Here is a 15,492-nt window from a genome sequence, read left to right on the forward strand (position 1 = left end):
GCAATGTTCATTATCTCATAGATATCTCCAGTTCTCATATGGAACAAACTGTGTGTATGCAATTAATAATAAAATCAACATTTTGCTTTTGTCAGTTGTTTGACCTTTTTCTGCCCATGTCCCATTTCTAATCCATTACATATGGAGACGTGTACGTATGTCTGTCTTGCATTCACTTCAACAGATTTGCATCTGGTGGCCAAAATTGGAACTATTTTTTTTTTTCCAGCGTTTATCAATTCCGTATGAATGCATTAGCATATCTAATGAGTTTCACTGCCTTTTGATAATTACAGCCCACACTGGATCTCCACAAGTTGCTGCACTTCAATTATAGCCACCCAGTACAAAATTTAAATTCAGTTGAATAATAGCATCGTGAATAAATATTGATTTAAAATTTAGAACCACATAGGCTCACTTGCAAAACTGAAAAGTTGATGAAAGATTATAAACTACAAGAGGTAGAAGATTTAGAATATCTGATCCAAGCAATGAGTGCTGATCTATGTGATCAGGGAATAGGTACACTACAATCAGAATGACAGTTAAGAAATATTATGCCAGTGAAATGATTTTTATTGGTTCAAAACATTATTTAAATTGAGAATTGGCATCAATTCACTGGCTAAATTTTAGATATTGGACAACGTCTCTACATGTATAGTGAGCAAAGCTGCTGTGGAAAAAAGTTACAGCTGTATTGTGAAGAAGAGCGATTCTAGTAACTGCAACAGAGAAATACCAAAGCTTTCTGTATGTATTTTAAGCTTGCAGTAATTGGTGAATGTTGCACCAAATGATTTCATTGTTTGTACTATGGGTACAAATGATAGAAGGAGTCAGAAGCTTGTCTGGGATCTCGACAGAATTTTTTAAAGAATTAATGAATCTAAAAACACTATAATCACATAGTTTTAATCAAATGAAACTATATGGCTCCAGAGACCTTTTAAAGTCTCAAACATCTATGCTGTACACCAAATTTTATGGAGTATACAGTGTTATGGACTTTGATGCACCTTAATTTTTTAGCAATTTTTTAAAAATAACATTTTCACCAGTTTTATTATTAGATCGGAAAGCCAGACTAAAAAAAATTTCTTACTTTATAAAACTGAACTGACCTTTAAAATCCCTGAAAATCATCATCTGAACTTTCTTCTTCTTCTTCTTCTGCTCCTCCTCCTCCTCCTCCTCCTCCTCCTCTTCTTCATCATTGTTCTCCTCTTCATATATAAGATGGTCTTTGCTGCCATTGAGAGCATTACTTATGCCACATATCTTGAAAGATTTAACAATAATGTGTTCTTTCACTCTAGACTGTGACTGTTTTATCCACTGACACACTTGTTTGATTATAGGTCATTTTAAAGTTTCCTTCAGTGTGAATTCATGTTGGGTCTGATCCATCAACCATTTGTTCCATTCCTCTCTCATGTACACTTTAGATGGTTTCTGTGTCGAGACTTCAAGAGGTTGCAGTTGTGAAGCAAGCCTTCCCAGAGTAACAGCAAGCACTGTATTTCCCAGTCTCAATTTCTCTTTCACAGATGTTTTCAAATGACTGATAAACTGATCTAGCACAAGAAGAGAACTCTTTCTTCGATAAAGCACTTTTCTTCATCTTCCACACACTGTTAACCCATAATTTCAGACCAATCTTGTCCCTCCAATCCTTGTCATGTATGTAAACAACAACACCCAGTGGTATTTCAGAAGGTTTTGGCATTGTTTTACGGTTGAAAATAATCCTTGGATTAAGTTTGGTACAGTCAACACAATGTGAAAGGACAACAGTGTAGTGCATTTTTTCGTATCCACTTCTTTTTATAGTTGTGGTTTTAGGACCTTTCATGGCAATAGTTCTGTTACTTGGCATATCAGATGTCAGAGAAGTTTTGTCCATATTCACCATTTGGTTTAGATCCACACTGGTTTTCTTTCAATGTTGAATAATAAAGTGATGGAAAGATAATATTTTCTGTTCATACTCTTGTGGAATTTTCTGAGATATTCTGGTTTTGGTTCACATGCGAAGTCCATGATGCTTCATAAGCCTGTAGCACCAACCAAGTCCTGCCTTAAAGTCTGTTAATTCCATTAAAGTGCTATATTATGAACATATATTTGCATAATTTGTGTATTAATTCCAGTGCCATTTTGGCGGTGTCCTTGAATCCATTTCAATACATCATCATCTAGTTTTGGCCATTTTGCATTTGATCCTGTATTTGCACATTTAGTCATCCTCATTTTTTTCACTTCTTCTTTTCCAGCCTGCCAACTGTGAATGGTTTTTTCTGTTAGTAGGGGTCCAACATGCTGCTGCCCAGCTGCCCTGTTTCCATGCTCCATATGCTATTACTTTCAATGTATAGCCCGCATCATATGAATAACTTTTATTTTTTTCCATTATGAAACTAGCTACTAACAGAAATATTCTAATGTTACCAAAAACACAAATCACATTTAGTTCAAGTTCACTGGCACCGTAGACTGCAATGACGTATCATAACCCAGGCAGTGTTCTGAGTTCGTGCTGGTAGGGAGGGAGGGAGACAGTGTCAGCCAGCTTGTGAAGCCCTGCAACATTTGTTCATCACATCGGTGCACTGCTGCTGCCAGGTAAATCCAGTGTTGCCAGATAGAGAGAGGTTTCCTGCAGCATCGAGTATAAGGCGATTTTTAAGATTGGTGGGAATTTTAGATCAAACACTGGACATTTTTATATTAATTTTGAGTGTAAGATGCACCTAAATGTTTGAGGAAATTTTTTGAAGAAAAAAAGTCCACAAAATATGGTATATGCAGACTGAAGTGATGAATGAAAATATATACAAAGGCCGGGATTTGAACCCAGGTCACCTGCTCCTGGGTATATGGCTAACCACCTTGCCACTCTGGCACAGTGGCTTTGCACAACTGCACAGTCTACCCTAGCATGCTTCCCTCCCCAGTACTGTTCGAGTTTAGGGGAAATACCAATGGGCTGAGGTGTGAATGGGAATTTAGATTGAGGAGGAGGTGTGCCATGGTAGTCCATGCAGTTGTTCAAAGCATCTGTGTGAGGATGGTGTAGTGGTTAGTGCATCTCCCTAGTGAGCAGGAGACCTAGATTTGAATCTCAGCCTTTGTACAAATTTTCATTCACAGCTTCAGTCTGCATATATAAATCTCACAGTTTTAACACTTCAGGAAGTTGCACATCAGTGCACACTCTGCTGTTGAGTGGATACTTCATTCTGGAATACTATACTCATTGCAATACCCTTTAGACATAATTTAATTCACATCTCTTGCATAAATAAAGATATTGGAAATACAGACATTAAATCTAGGAAGCTGTTTTCACAGTATGCAAATTGCAATGTATTAAATGTAACTGATTTCAACAGAAAACACACTAGCCATGGAATGCACCTCAATAATGAATAGTAGTATTTATGTAACAGAATCAATGAGATAATTAAATACAGACTCCAACTGACTAAAACTTTTGATGTTAAATATTGCATTTTCAACAATGAAAATACAGTTACTGTTTTTGGGAAAACTATAAAGGATAAACGTATCTTTGTAACTGATCTCCCTCCACAGGGAAACTAGTAAAGAGGACCAGCTTCCATGGAATTTTTTCTACAAGTAGTGAATCTTTGAAAGACTGTATACCGTATTGAATTTTGGATCCCTGCAAATACCATAGCCCAAGTAAATGTTTTTACACATTTCAGTTTATAAAAATAACTCTTTTGGATCATTATGTGCACCAAATCAATGTAAAGAGTTTTTATCTGTTCTCAATTATTATAACAACCCTGCAAAATGTGCAAATAACATCTGTATTTATTATCAGATTATTCAGTATGTAAGAGAGAAATTCCTGAATTAGAAGTCTTTTGCTCAACTGTTATTGATGGTGTAGACCTGATGAATTTCACAGAGCACTGCCTGAAGGATGAAGGACTGTTAATTTTACAGTTGACAGTAGCTATTGTCAGTTATGTATTGGTGGCTATGGCTGATTCTTGTGAGAAAAGGGTTGATTTTTGTAAACAAAACCAATCATTTTAATGATGATAAACATTTTGGACACTTTGTGCTTGAAGTTCTTCCTAATAAAGTAACCATTATTTGTGCATGCAGATTGCCTACCAGCATTTTTTTAAAAGTTTTTAGAAAACCTGAAATGTGTGATGGATGTGTATAGTGCAAAAGGAAAGGAAATTATCTTATATGGTGACTTAAATGTTAACTTCTCCAGTGTATCACTAAATTCACTCAAAGAAAGCAACCTTATGACTATATTTAATATGGCAAATATGTTCAGTAATTCCACTAGAATAACTGCTATTTCTAGCAGCACTATTGATGCAATTTTGGTAAGTAGTCTTACACTTCATTATTAAATGTTGAAAGTACATCAAATGGCTTCTCTGATAACCAAGGGATCTTGATGAAATTGGAGCTGTCATGCTGTATTACCTCTTATAAGCCAGAATTTACCTACAGGTGTTTAAATAAAGATCCCCAAAATTTAGATTTATGCTGTATCATGAAGCCTGGAAGGTTGTGTTCAGTGAGGATGATACAGATAAGAAAGCAAAAATATTTCTTGACCTTGTGGCCCATTATTTTAATATTGTCTTTCCTGTTGAAAGTCTGGCAACTCATAGCACAAATAATAAATTTTTAAGGGGTGGATTGCAAAGAGAATAACTGCCTCCTGTGCTACAAAGAGAGAATTATACGCAGAAAGTAAAGCAAGAAATGATCACAGTTTTCATATATTTTTTAAAAAGTACAAAAAGATACTTAGACAAGTCATAAGTACGGCTAAGAAAATCACCAATAATAATTATAAAAAACTCTAACAACATAAGTAAGGCAATTTGGGATGTCATCAGAGCCACCCTTGGAACTAGAGATTTTGAAGGTTGTGTTCATCTAATACATAATGGAACTAAAATATCAAATGCAAAGGAGATAAGTGAAGCTTTTAACAAGCATTTTTCAAGTATTGCTTCTGCTCTTTCATCAGAGATTACTTCACCTGCATTGTCTTTTTCTCATTAGGTTTATAAAATCAGGAAAACCATAGTTTCTAACACTAGTAATTCAAGGGGAAATGTTAAAAACTACGAGCAGAAGTAGCAGTTCATATTCATTTAGTATTGATATGTGTTTTCTTTTATTAAAAATATTGCTCTAGAAATTATATTCCACATTGTGATGTAATTAACAGTTCCCTAATTGCAGGCTGTTTCCTACATGTTTTAAGAATTACTAAAATTATTCATCTGTTTGGAAAAGGAGACGTAAATCATACCAAAAATTATCGACCAGTCTTCATTCTTTCTGCCATACTGAAGATTTCTGTGTAATTTCATTCCTTGATAGATGTTCCATGCTTGCAAAATATCAGTTTCGTTCTCTCAGAAATGGATCCATAAATGAAGCTTTTCTTTTCTTTTACTGATCAAGTTCTGAGTGATTTCAGTCTTTTCATAGACCTGACTAAAGCTTTTGACTTAGTCAGTCACTCTCTGCTATGTGAAAAACTTGAGTTACTTCATACTAGAGACACTAGCAAAATTTGGTTTCAATGTTTCAGTCACACCTTACTAACAGGAGACAGGTAGTAAAGTTCTCAAAGAACAAAGGAAAATCCAGGATGGAATGTAACAGTATTATGAAATATGTACTGTATTTACTCGAATCTAAGCCGCACCTGAAACATGGGACTCAAAATCAAGGAAAAAAAAATTCCTGAATCTAAGCCACACCTGAAATTAGAGACTCAAAATTCAAAGGGAGAGAAAAGTTTTAGACCGCGCCCCCAATTCGAAACAAAGTTGGTCCATTATAACATGAGAAACAATGTAGGTAGATTAGGTGAATATACAGCTACAGTAGTTTGGTTCGAGTCGTAAGCTTAGCAGTTAAGCTTTACCAGGTAGCCATTGCTATGCGTCAGGTGCTCCGTCCATATTTATACGGGTACCATTCCTTTTTGACATGGTTCGTCTGGTTTGAATCGATTGCTTATTTTGCTATGATCTGATAAGTGCCGTTCTCTTTGTTATAGGTGTTTACATCACTCTAAGCTGAAAATGCATTATTGTACTGTGTCGTGCATTGTTTGTCACATTCTGATAATGAGTGTTTACGACCTGTCGCAGCTCTAGGCATGGCTTGCTTTTGTGACCGCTACCGCCGCTTACAATAAAAATAAAAAAAAATTTAAAAAAAGAGAGGAATTGTCTCAATAGCGAAACAACGGGAAGAGACTGCTATTTGCTGTTACTTACACTGCTGCTTTCTTTGATAATGATCAACAAGAACCAAATAATAAATTGCATATGATAGTTGATATTCTGAATGAGAGCTTAGTGAAAATGCGTATGATAAATGATGTTCTGAATGAGAGTTTAGCGAAAAATTTTCTCCATTTGAAAATCTTTGCAGACGCCTCTTTAGTACATTACATTCTGCGCAGAAATTAGAGTCAACTTAGATTTAAAAATCTAGTCAGTTGCCTTGCTTCATTTCTGACTGTATCACTATTCAGCATAAGAATAACACGAATATAAACATGACATGATATGTATATTCTTCTGCGTTTGCTGTTGCCTCACTGTACTTTCGTAATTTATTAGGCAGACAGGGTTTAAATGAGATAGCAGCTAACACAAAAGAATACATGGCATAGTGTTACCATTCGTATTACTTTTAAGGTGAAGAGAATACTGCATGTCATTCACGATTCATAAAAGTTCCTATTAGCAACCATCTCTTGTCACAGGTAGGAAAAAATTCAGAACATCGAGTTGGCCATATTGACATACATCCCAAACAGTCTTGCCAGTTGTATTTTCGTAGTAGATTTTTAGTGATGACTTCAAATGCCGAGTGTGTTGTTGTTGTTCTTGTTGTCTTCAGTCTGTAGACTGGTTTGATGCAGCTCTGCTTTTCTATCCTGTGCAATGCAGAGTAGCAACACTTATAAAATAAGAATGAAAATAACTTAGAAATTAAATGCTGAAATTTTATTAGGTTTGTAATACATCTTATATGCAATGTTTACAATATCAGTCACGATTCTGAATCACTATCACTCGATTCTTTGTTTCTCATTTCTTCATACAGAACATCATCCTCCATACCATCTAGTGCATTGGATATCGAGCATTTTTTAAATGCTTGTTGCACAGTCTGATTTGGAACACACTTTCATGCATCATAAATCCATTGGCACACTTGCTACAAACTTGCACGTTTTACACATCCTGTTGGTGTCAGTTGTCTGTCGCTTTTTGAAAGCCAGTCTGTGTACATGCGTTTAAGCTTGTCCTTAAATAGTTTATTCAAACAGATGTCAAGTGGTTGCAGAATTGATGTCATCCCGCCTGGAATTACTGCCAAGTCTGTTTTGCTTTCCTCTAATTTTTGTTTTACTGCAGGTGTTGTATGGCCTGCGTACGCATCCAATACCAACAGAGTGCAGAAACCGAGCATTGCACCAGGATGAAGATTCCACACACGCCTAATCCATTCCAGCACCATGTCCTCCGAAAACTACCCAGTTTCGTTTGCTCATACAATTACAGTTTTTGGAAACACTTCTGATTTCGGTAAAGTCTTTCGCTTGAAAACTATGAGTGGGGGTAATTTATGTCCACCGGCTGTGCAATCAAGCATGACGGACATCTGCTGTTTTTCACCGCCTGATGTAAGAACACTTATGTCTTTCTTTCCTTTGGTGTCAACCATATAATTTGATGGCATGTCAGAATATATGGGAGTTTGGTCAGCATTTCCTATCTGACCAAGAAGGTATTATTGATTTTCTGTGCGCCGCCTAATTATGAGGTGCTGAAATTCCACAAGTTTTTCTTAATAATTTTTCAGCCACTTCTGTGCAACTGAAGTTTGCCTCTGAAGTGAAAAACCCCAGTGCTTCATAAACAGATAAATCCAGTTGCAACTAGCCTTAATATTTTCGATATTTTGCTCTCTAGCAGTTTCATGTGCAGGAATTTCTGACACCGTTCCTTATCAAAATTATTTAAAGTCACATCTAGTGCACAATATCGGTCACACTTTGGCTCATTAAATGCTTTCCTGCTACTTGAACATTCAAATAATTTGTCTCTCTGCAGTTGCCATTGCTGGATGTTGCTCTCGTCAATCCTGTATTGCAGACCTGCAGCATGATTAGAACTTTGTTCCGCAAAAGAAATAACTCCCTTCTTGAATTTGAAACTATAATGAAAGTGCTTCATTATGGTTCACTAACACCAACAAGCACTTTACAAAATTCCACAAAGCAATAGGTGCTGCTACGTGAAATCTTATTGAGCCCAGCATATCAACTCGTGCAACAATCCTAAAGCCTTGTGCATTGTTGGTATTTTTGTGTAAAGAAATTTATTTTTGTTGCTATGAATAATTGAAATGCTGCTACATTTGAAGACGAACAGTACGGAGTTTCTATTTACTTCTTTGGATAATGTATGAAAATGCAGTGGTCGACACTTGGGGCGGAGAAAAAAAGCTCATCTTCTACCTTTTTTTTTTTAATTTATTTACTGACGCAGAGGTTTTGGCACTATTATTTATCTTTGTGCCTGCAAAGCATGCCTGTGTAGCGCTAAATATATTCGATGGGAGGAGTTAGTTGTGGCGGCACCTACCAACATTTTTCAGAACTTCCACTTACTTTGCTCTCGGTTATAAGCTGCAGGCTGTTTTTTGAATTACAAAAACTGGAAAAAAAGTGTGGCTTAGATTCGAGTAAATACAGTAGTTGCTACTCACCATATAGCGGAGATGCTGAGTAGCACAACAAAAGGATTGTCAGAAAGTAAGGTTTCAGCCAACAAGGTCATCATTGGAAATAGACAACATACACACATACATTCACAAAAACTCAACTCTCGCACACATGACTACAGTTTTTAGCTGCTGAGGCCAGACTGCGAGCAGCAGCGCATGATGGGAGAGGCAACTGGGTGTTGGGGATATGGAAGACGCTGGGATGGTGGGGTACGGGTGGGGAACTGTAAAGTACTGCTTGTGAGCACATCAGGAATGAGGTGGAGAGAGGGTAGGGCAGCTAGGTGCAGGCGGGAGGTTAGACGAAGGGCAGGGTGGATAGCAGAAAAGGACGGAGAAGCTGTCATTGAAATGAAGAACGTTATGTTGGGTGGTGTGCTCAGCAACAGGATGGTCCAGCTGTTTCTTGGCCACAGTTTGTTCATGACAATTCATGCGGACAGACAGCTTGTTGGTTGTCTTACCCATGTAGAATGCAGCACAGTGGCTGCAGCTTAGCTTGTAGATCACATGACTGGTTTCACAGGTAGCCCTGCCTTTGATGGGATAGTTGATTCTAGTGACTAGACTGGAGTAGGTGGTGGTGGTGGTGGTGGTGGTGGCGATGGGAGGATGTATGTGACAGGTTTTGCATCTAGATACATTACAGGGATATGAGGCATGAGGCAAGGGGTTGGGAGCAGGGGTTGTGTAGGGATGGATGAGGCTATTGTGTAGGTTCGTTGGGCAGTGGAAAACCACTATGGGAAGGGTAGGGAGGATAACGGGTAGGACATTCCTTATTTCAGGGCACGATGAGAGGTACTTGAAACCCTGGTGGAGAATTGATTCAGTTGCTCCAGTCCTAGGTGGTACTGAATCACGGGGGGGAATGCTCCTCTGTGGCCGAATGGTGGGACTTTGGGAGGTGGTGGGTGAGTGGAAAGATAAGGCATCAGAGATTCAATTTTGTACAGGGTTGGGAGGATATTTACAGTCTGGGAAGGCCTCAGTAAGACCTTTGTTGAGTATGGCTGGTAGGGTTGGTGGCGAAGCAGTGTTTCCACTTTATGGACTGGGAGAAGGAGAGAAGGTCTTTAACAAGTCCTGCATGATTGAATTTAGAAGTGGGACAAATGGTGAGGCCTTTGGAAAGGACAGATGCTTCTGTGGGTATAAGGCTTTTGGAGGGAAGGTTCATGACTGTGTTTTGGGTCTGTTTAGGTTCTGAATTCTGTACGGTGGTGGTAGGGAGTGTTTGAGGGTGGGGTAAATGTAGTAGGTCTGTGAGACTGGGTTTTTGAGCTGTGAGGGAATGTGGGGGAGGTTTGGAGGTGGTTTGGAGGTGGTTGTAAAGGTGGTTGATAGTGGTAGTCCAAGGCAGGAGGGGGAAGAGAACAGGGTAGAGAGTTTTTGAGGTGGTGTTGTGCACGTTGCTCTAGTTTCTGAAGGGCAAGAGTTTCATTTTGTGATATGGGATCCAGGGATTTGAGATTGCATAGCAGTAGAATTTTGAGGATGGAGAGGAGGTATTGAAAATGTTTGGGGCTGACTGACATGGTTTTGCTGGAGACTGCAGCTAGAGACTGTGGTCGTGGGTGTGCGAGTTGCATTTGTGTGTGTGTGTGTGTGTGTGTGTGTGTGTGTGTGTGTGTGTGTGTGTGTTTTGCCTGTTTCCAACAAAGGCCTTGTTGGCCAAAAGCTAACTTTCTGTCCATCTTTTTGTTGTGCCTTTCTGTGACTCAGCATCTCCACTATTTGGTGAGTAGAACTATCATTTCCATTATGTTGTTACATTCCTTCCTGGATTTCCCATTGTCTAACAACACTTTACGTCTAATGTTGCAGATGACAGAAATCTCCTTTTTTTTAAAATCCATCTCTTCAGGTTGTTGAGGATGTAGTAACAGATTCTATAAACAGGCTAATTATCTGTACACACAGAAACAAACTATTATTAAATAAAATCAAAATTGCCTGCATTCTTTTCTCAGTGCCTCCAAGAATCATCCTACCTTCATGGAGCCCATGCGAATTGATGATGAAACAGTAGATCAAGTCAGTGGGATTCAGTAGAATGTGAGCAGGCAGTAACGTAATATGGAGTATTCATAAAGAAAAAGCTGCTAAAGACATTTGAGCAGTCTGTGCTATGTTTTTCAGATTCTTAGTAAGTCCTGTGATATATAAGAACTAGAAACAGTTTATTTTGCTTTAGTACACTTGATTCTCACTTATGAAATCCCACTTTGGGGGTCAGTGTTTGATAAAATTTTTGTGATGCAGAATAGGGTCTTAAAGATAATGAAGCAAGTTCTCTCCATACTTCCACTAAGCATATTTTCCAGGTATTGAAAATATTGCCTGTTCCCTGCATTTATATCTGAAAACTGTGACCTTTCTTAATAAGAACCAATAAATCTGTTCATGATCATAATACTCGTTCTAGTGCAGACATTTGCCTTATCAGTCAAAGACTGACCAAAATTTTGCTTCATGTTAGAAATGTGGGCATTGTGCTGTACAATTAATTACCTGTATCAGTAGGGAAAATAGAAACACATTTGGGAATAAAGTGAAAAATATATTTCTTAGACATTCTTTTTATTCTGTTGTTGACTGCTTGAAATCAAATTTGTTCTAACAATTCTTGTAATCTTAGTGAACAGTGTTGTGACTGTACTATAGTACAAGGTGCCCATAAATTATCTTACAACTTAAGACTTTAATTCCCTTAAAATAACGCTAGATATTAACAAATGGTTTACAGCATGTGATAAGACAATTTATAAAATTGCCGAGGTTGCTAACGCATGCTTGTGTGGTGGTGCTCCACCTCTGAGGTTAGCCAGTTTGAATCCATTGGTGGGAAAAATTTTCACTGCCAATATTTGGCTGGGAAGGAGAGAGGGTGGCAAAGTTCCTGATCATCAAACTTTGTGTCAATGTCCTGGTTTCAATACCAAACCTCTCAGCAGTGTCTTGTGAAGTGAGGGCATGTGACACTGTTGATGGTGAGCCATCAGTCAGATTGGGAGATTAAGCATGGTGGCCCCCTTGGCGCAAGGATTAGGCTATGTGGCAGCAGCAGGTTTTACCATCTCTCATCATCATCATCATCATCCAACACAAACATTACATTACACTACACACACACACACACACACACACACACACACACACAAAATCATTACATTACACTACACACATACATACACACACACACACACACACACACACACACACACAATATGTACATGTAGTATTACAAATATTCTAATGGAGCACCTCATAAACAAACAAACAAAAAAGCAAAACACCCTTAGTGGCATGGGTAATGTCCAATAAGAATTCCATTTCTCTCTACATATGATTCAAGATCTCGACAGTGACATGTTCAAATGCACTGCAAATGGATGCCTTAGAGTCCTGTAGGTGGTTCTGTACACCAGATCATTTACAAAATCCCACAGGAGGAAGTCCAGTGGTGTGAGGTTTTGGGCATTGCCTGGACGAACCAGCCCAATCACTGAGCTTCTTCCTGTGGTGTCCACAGTTTCACCTGTTGAAAATCATTTGTTAATATGTAGTATAGTTTTAAAGTTATTTAAGTGCTACATTGTAAAGATAATTTACGGATACCATTTATCTGAATGTATAAGTTTATGGAATAGTATATAACTGGCCTGAGTTTCTTATTATGAATTTATTTTTGTTTCAATTTTTAACGTCACTAATTTGCCATTAATTAAGTTTTAAATGTAAATCTAGTCTGATGAAGTGTGTTGTTCTCAGTTATGAGTGTATCATCTCACATAATCTTATCTGTTTAGCAATGCCATATAATTTATAGTTTAAAATTTGTATCACATACTTTAAAGTGAATTTTGTTCAAAAACTTTAAGTTTGTCCAGTATCTTTGTATGTCCTTGTACATGTAGGATCTAGTGGAATAAATAATAGTAATAATAATAATAATAAAGATGCATATTTCACAAATTGAACTCATACAGCCTGTCACGCATTTTGCAACCAACAGTCATGCTTCAGAGTTTCATATATTCTCTGCCATTTATAGTGTAAATTGTGCTTTTCTGCAGCATATATGGAACTTAAGATGGCTATATACTCAACTGTTATGTAAATATGTGACATGTTATCCAAAATGTCATTAAACACAGCTAGTCCTTCAGTTCATTACTCCAGTCAATTCACAACTGAGAAGAAGCAGTCATCTGTGTAAATGTATGCTTTTGCCACCAGTGGTAAAGACTGAAGAACAGGTTATTTCTATCACTTGAATATGAACAACAAATAGAAACTACATCCCCAGTAGTTTCATTTAAACATTTGAAGCTCGTTAGCTATTCATAGTAAACCACCTGTTGATTAAACTTTTTTCTTCACACATTGACTATATCTCCCAAAGCGTTGCGCATTATATCTAAGACATCTACTTTTACTTAATCGCAATAAAAGTATGGAGCAATTTAAATAATAGTTTTCACATAGTCTAACTTAAAAACGTGTTGTTTGTGCTTTAAGCTTTGTGCTTATATTAATGAACATTGAAATCCATAACAGTAAAAAGAATTGTTTTTTTTTTTTCTAGGTGCTGTTCCCGAAGACAGAGAATTTTTTATCAGTAGTACAGCACGTCCATTCCAGTTCAATCCATCAAGTACAGACTCACTTGTTGGAAGCAATGTTAGTCAGTTCTTCCCTGGTAAAGAGTCCATGTTAAGCAGTGTAAAAAGTTCGGATTGTACAAATTTGGAGATACTGCCAGTTCCAAGTGTTTGTGATAGTGAGGCTGACCACACAGATACAGTGAATAATAGTACCTGTGTGGCAGAGACTAGTCCCCAAAAGATTCAGACACAAGGTGTTACAGGTAGCCCAACAAAGTTGGAATTCAAGGACAAGAAATTTCCATGGAATTCATCAAAAATTGAGTCGAAAGATAGACTGGCTACCGACTCTCCTACATTAAGGCCCAAACAGGGGACGCCTTTGACAGTTGATAGGGTAGCAAGGCCTGATGATAGGGACTCTCCCCCTGAACTGCTATCGCCGTCATCTCCTTTATCCCCTTCAGGCCTTGGTGAACTGAGACATACTCGTGATCGCCTGAAGCTTGACTTGCCACCTAGTGGATCTCCCTTCCTCCTTGACCCTCCAAGTGGTGCTAAACGCAGATCTCTGGTGGAAGCTGTTAAAGGAGAAGCGTCGCTGCTTGACAGTGGAGAAGAGACTGAAGACAGTGGGATTGAGTCCAGCAATGGCCATCGCGGTGGAGATGTGATTGAGGGATCTGGTCACATATAAACTGTAGTGACACTTCCTGAGAACGTTGAGTGGAAGAAAATTTTATATCAGTTGCTGGGAAGCTGGCATTCCCAAGGACATATAAATTTTTGAAGGCTGTGACCATTGTTAGTTAACAACAGAGCACCTTACAAGAAAAGGTGCAGTCATGAGACTGTAGTTTGTTAACAGAATTTTCATTTTAAAATTTAATCAGGTTGAAGGTGATTGGTTTGACAAGAGAGACCAGTGCACTGGGGCATGCAGGGCTTACAAAGGCTCTGTTCTCATTGGGGTGTTCCTTCCCCAGGGGTGCTTTTTCAGCACGAGTTTAATAAATGTTATATATGTTTTGGCTCAGGGGTTAATTTTTGTTTAACCCATGTGTAGGGTCATATAAACAGTCTCTGTACACTGTGTGTGCATGTTCGTTACTTTAGATGAAAGATTGTGCAGCAAAGGTGAAGCTGAATTCAAGTGACTCTCCCTTCTAGTTAGGCACGACAACAATTTTCTCTACCACTGATTCAGTCTTCATTGGACTGAGTATTTGTTCTGTTAAAGAACTTAAATTAGAAATGGTATTGTAAAGTAGTGCATCAAAAAATAAAAGAACTTATTGATTAGTTTACTGAAGTTTGCTAACAGAGAAGTTGTGTTAGCAACTTGTTTACCTCTAGAAAGGACAATTCTTACGCAGTGTCTTAGTTAATTTTGTCACTATCATTTCTGGAAAAGCACAGTGAACCTATCTTTAAACGTATTTGTGGAATTACAAAGCTGTACCAGCTCTCTATCAGGACATCCTGTAAATTTCAAAATATAAAAATGACAGCTAAACAGTTTGTGATTATGTGACTCTGACTGTATCTGTGTATTCTACACAGTTGTATCAGACAGTAGTGAATATGATGTAAATGTTCAGTCTGTTTGTGTTTACCAAGAATTTATGATTTATAGAACACAATGCTGTTTTACTGAAGAAATGTTACACTGAAGGCAAAAAGTAACTTTTGTTATCTAGATATTTTTGGTAAATTAAATGGTGTTCCTAAACAAAGTAGTTTTATAAGATATACAGTTCACTTGTTAGAGAATAAATCTTTTTTATTTATAATCTGCATATTGTTTTTCCTGTTCTTTCAGTTTAGAGTTTCTCTTTATTGAAGCATATGCACTACTGCTGCTGCTGCTCCTTGAACAAGCTTAAGTTTAAAGAATAGCTTGTATGTACTCCAAGCTGAGATTCATTTTATTATAATGCTCATGATAGCTAAAACTGAAGCCGTCCAATTAGTAGGTGCTGGATGAAATATTGACATGAACAGTCGAATTTTAAAGGCAACACTGTAAAACTGTAATTATTGG

The 15,492-nt window shown here is 37.7% G+C and overlaps 1 protein-coding gene across 1 annotated transcript in view; it reads left to right on the top strand.

The window, feature by feature from the left end:
- The window catches only part of LOC124775425, a 629,713-nt gene extending 614,472 nt beyond the window's left edge, over positions 1-15,241 (top strand). The window contains exon 15 of the mRNA XM_047250258.1: positions 13,430-15,241. Coding sequence (XP_047106214.1) covers positions 13,430-14,145 — 716 coding nt within the window. The 3' untranslated portion in view covers positions 14,146-15,241. The remainder of the gene's footprint in view (positions 1-13,429) is intronic.
- Positions 15,242-15,492: the final 251 nt, after the last annotated feature.

This window comes from Schistocerca piceifrons, chromosome 2 (assembly GCF_021461385.2).
Source record: "Schistocerca piceifrons isolate TAMUIC-IGC-003096 chromosome 2, iqSchPice1.1, whole genome shotgun sequence".
Lineage (NCBI taxonomy): Eukaryota > Metazoa > Arthropoda > Insecta > Orthoptera > Acrididae > Schistocerca > Schistocerca piceifrons.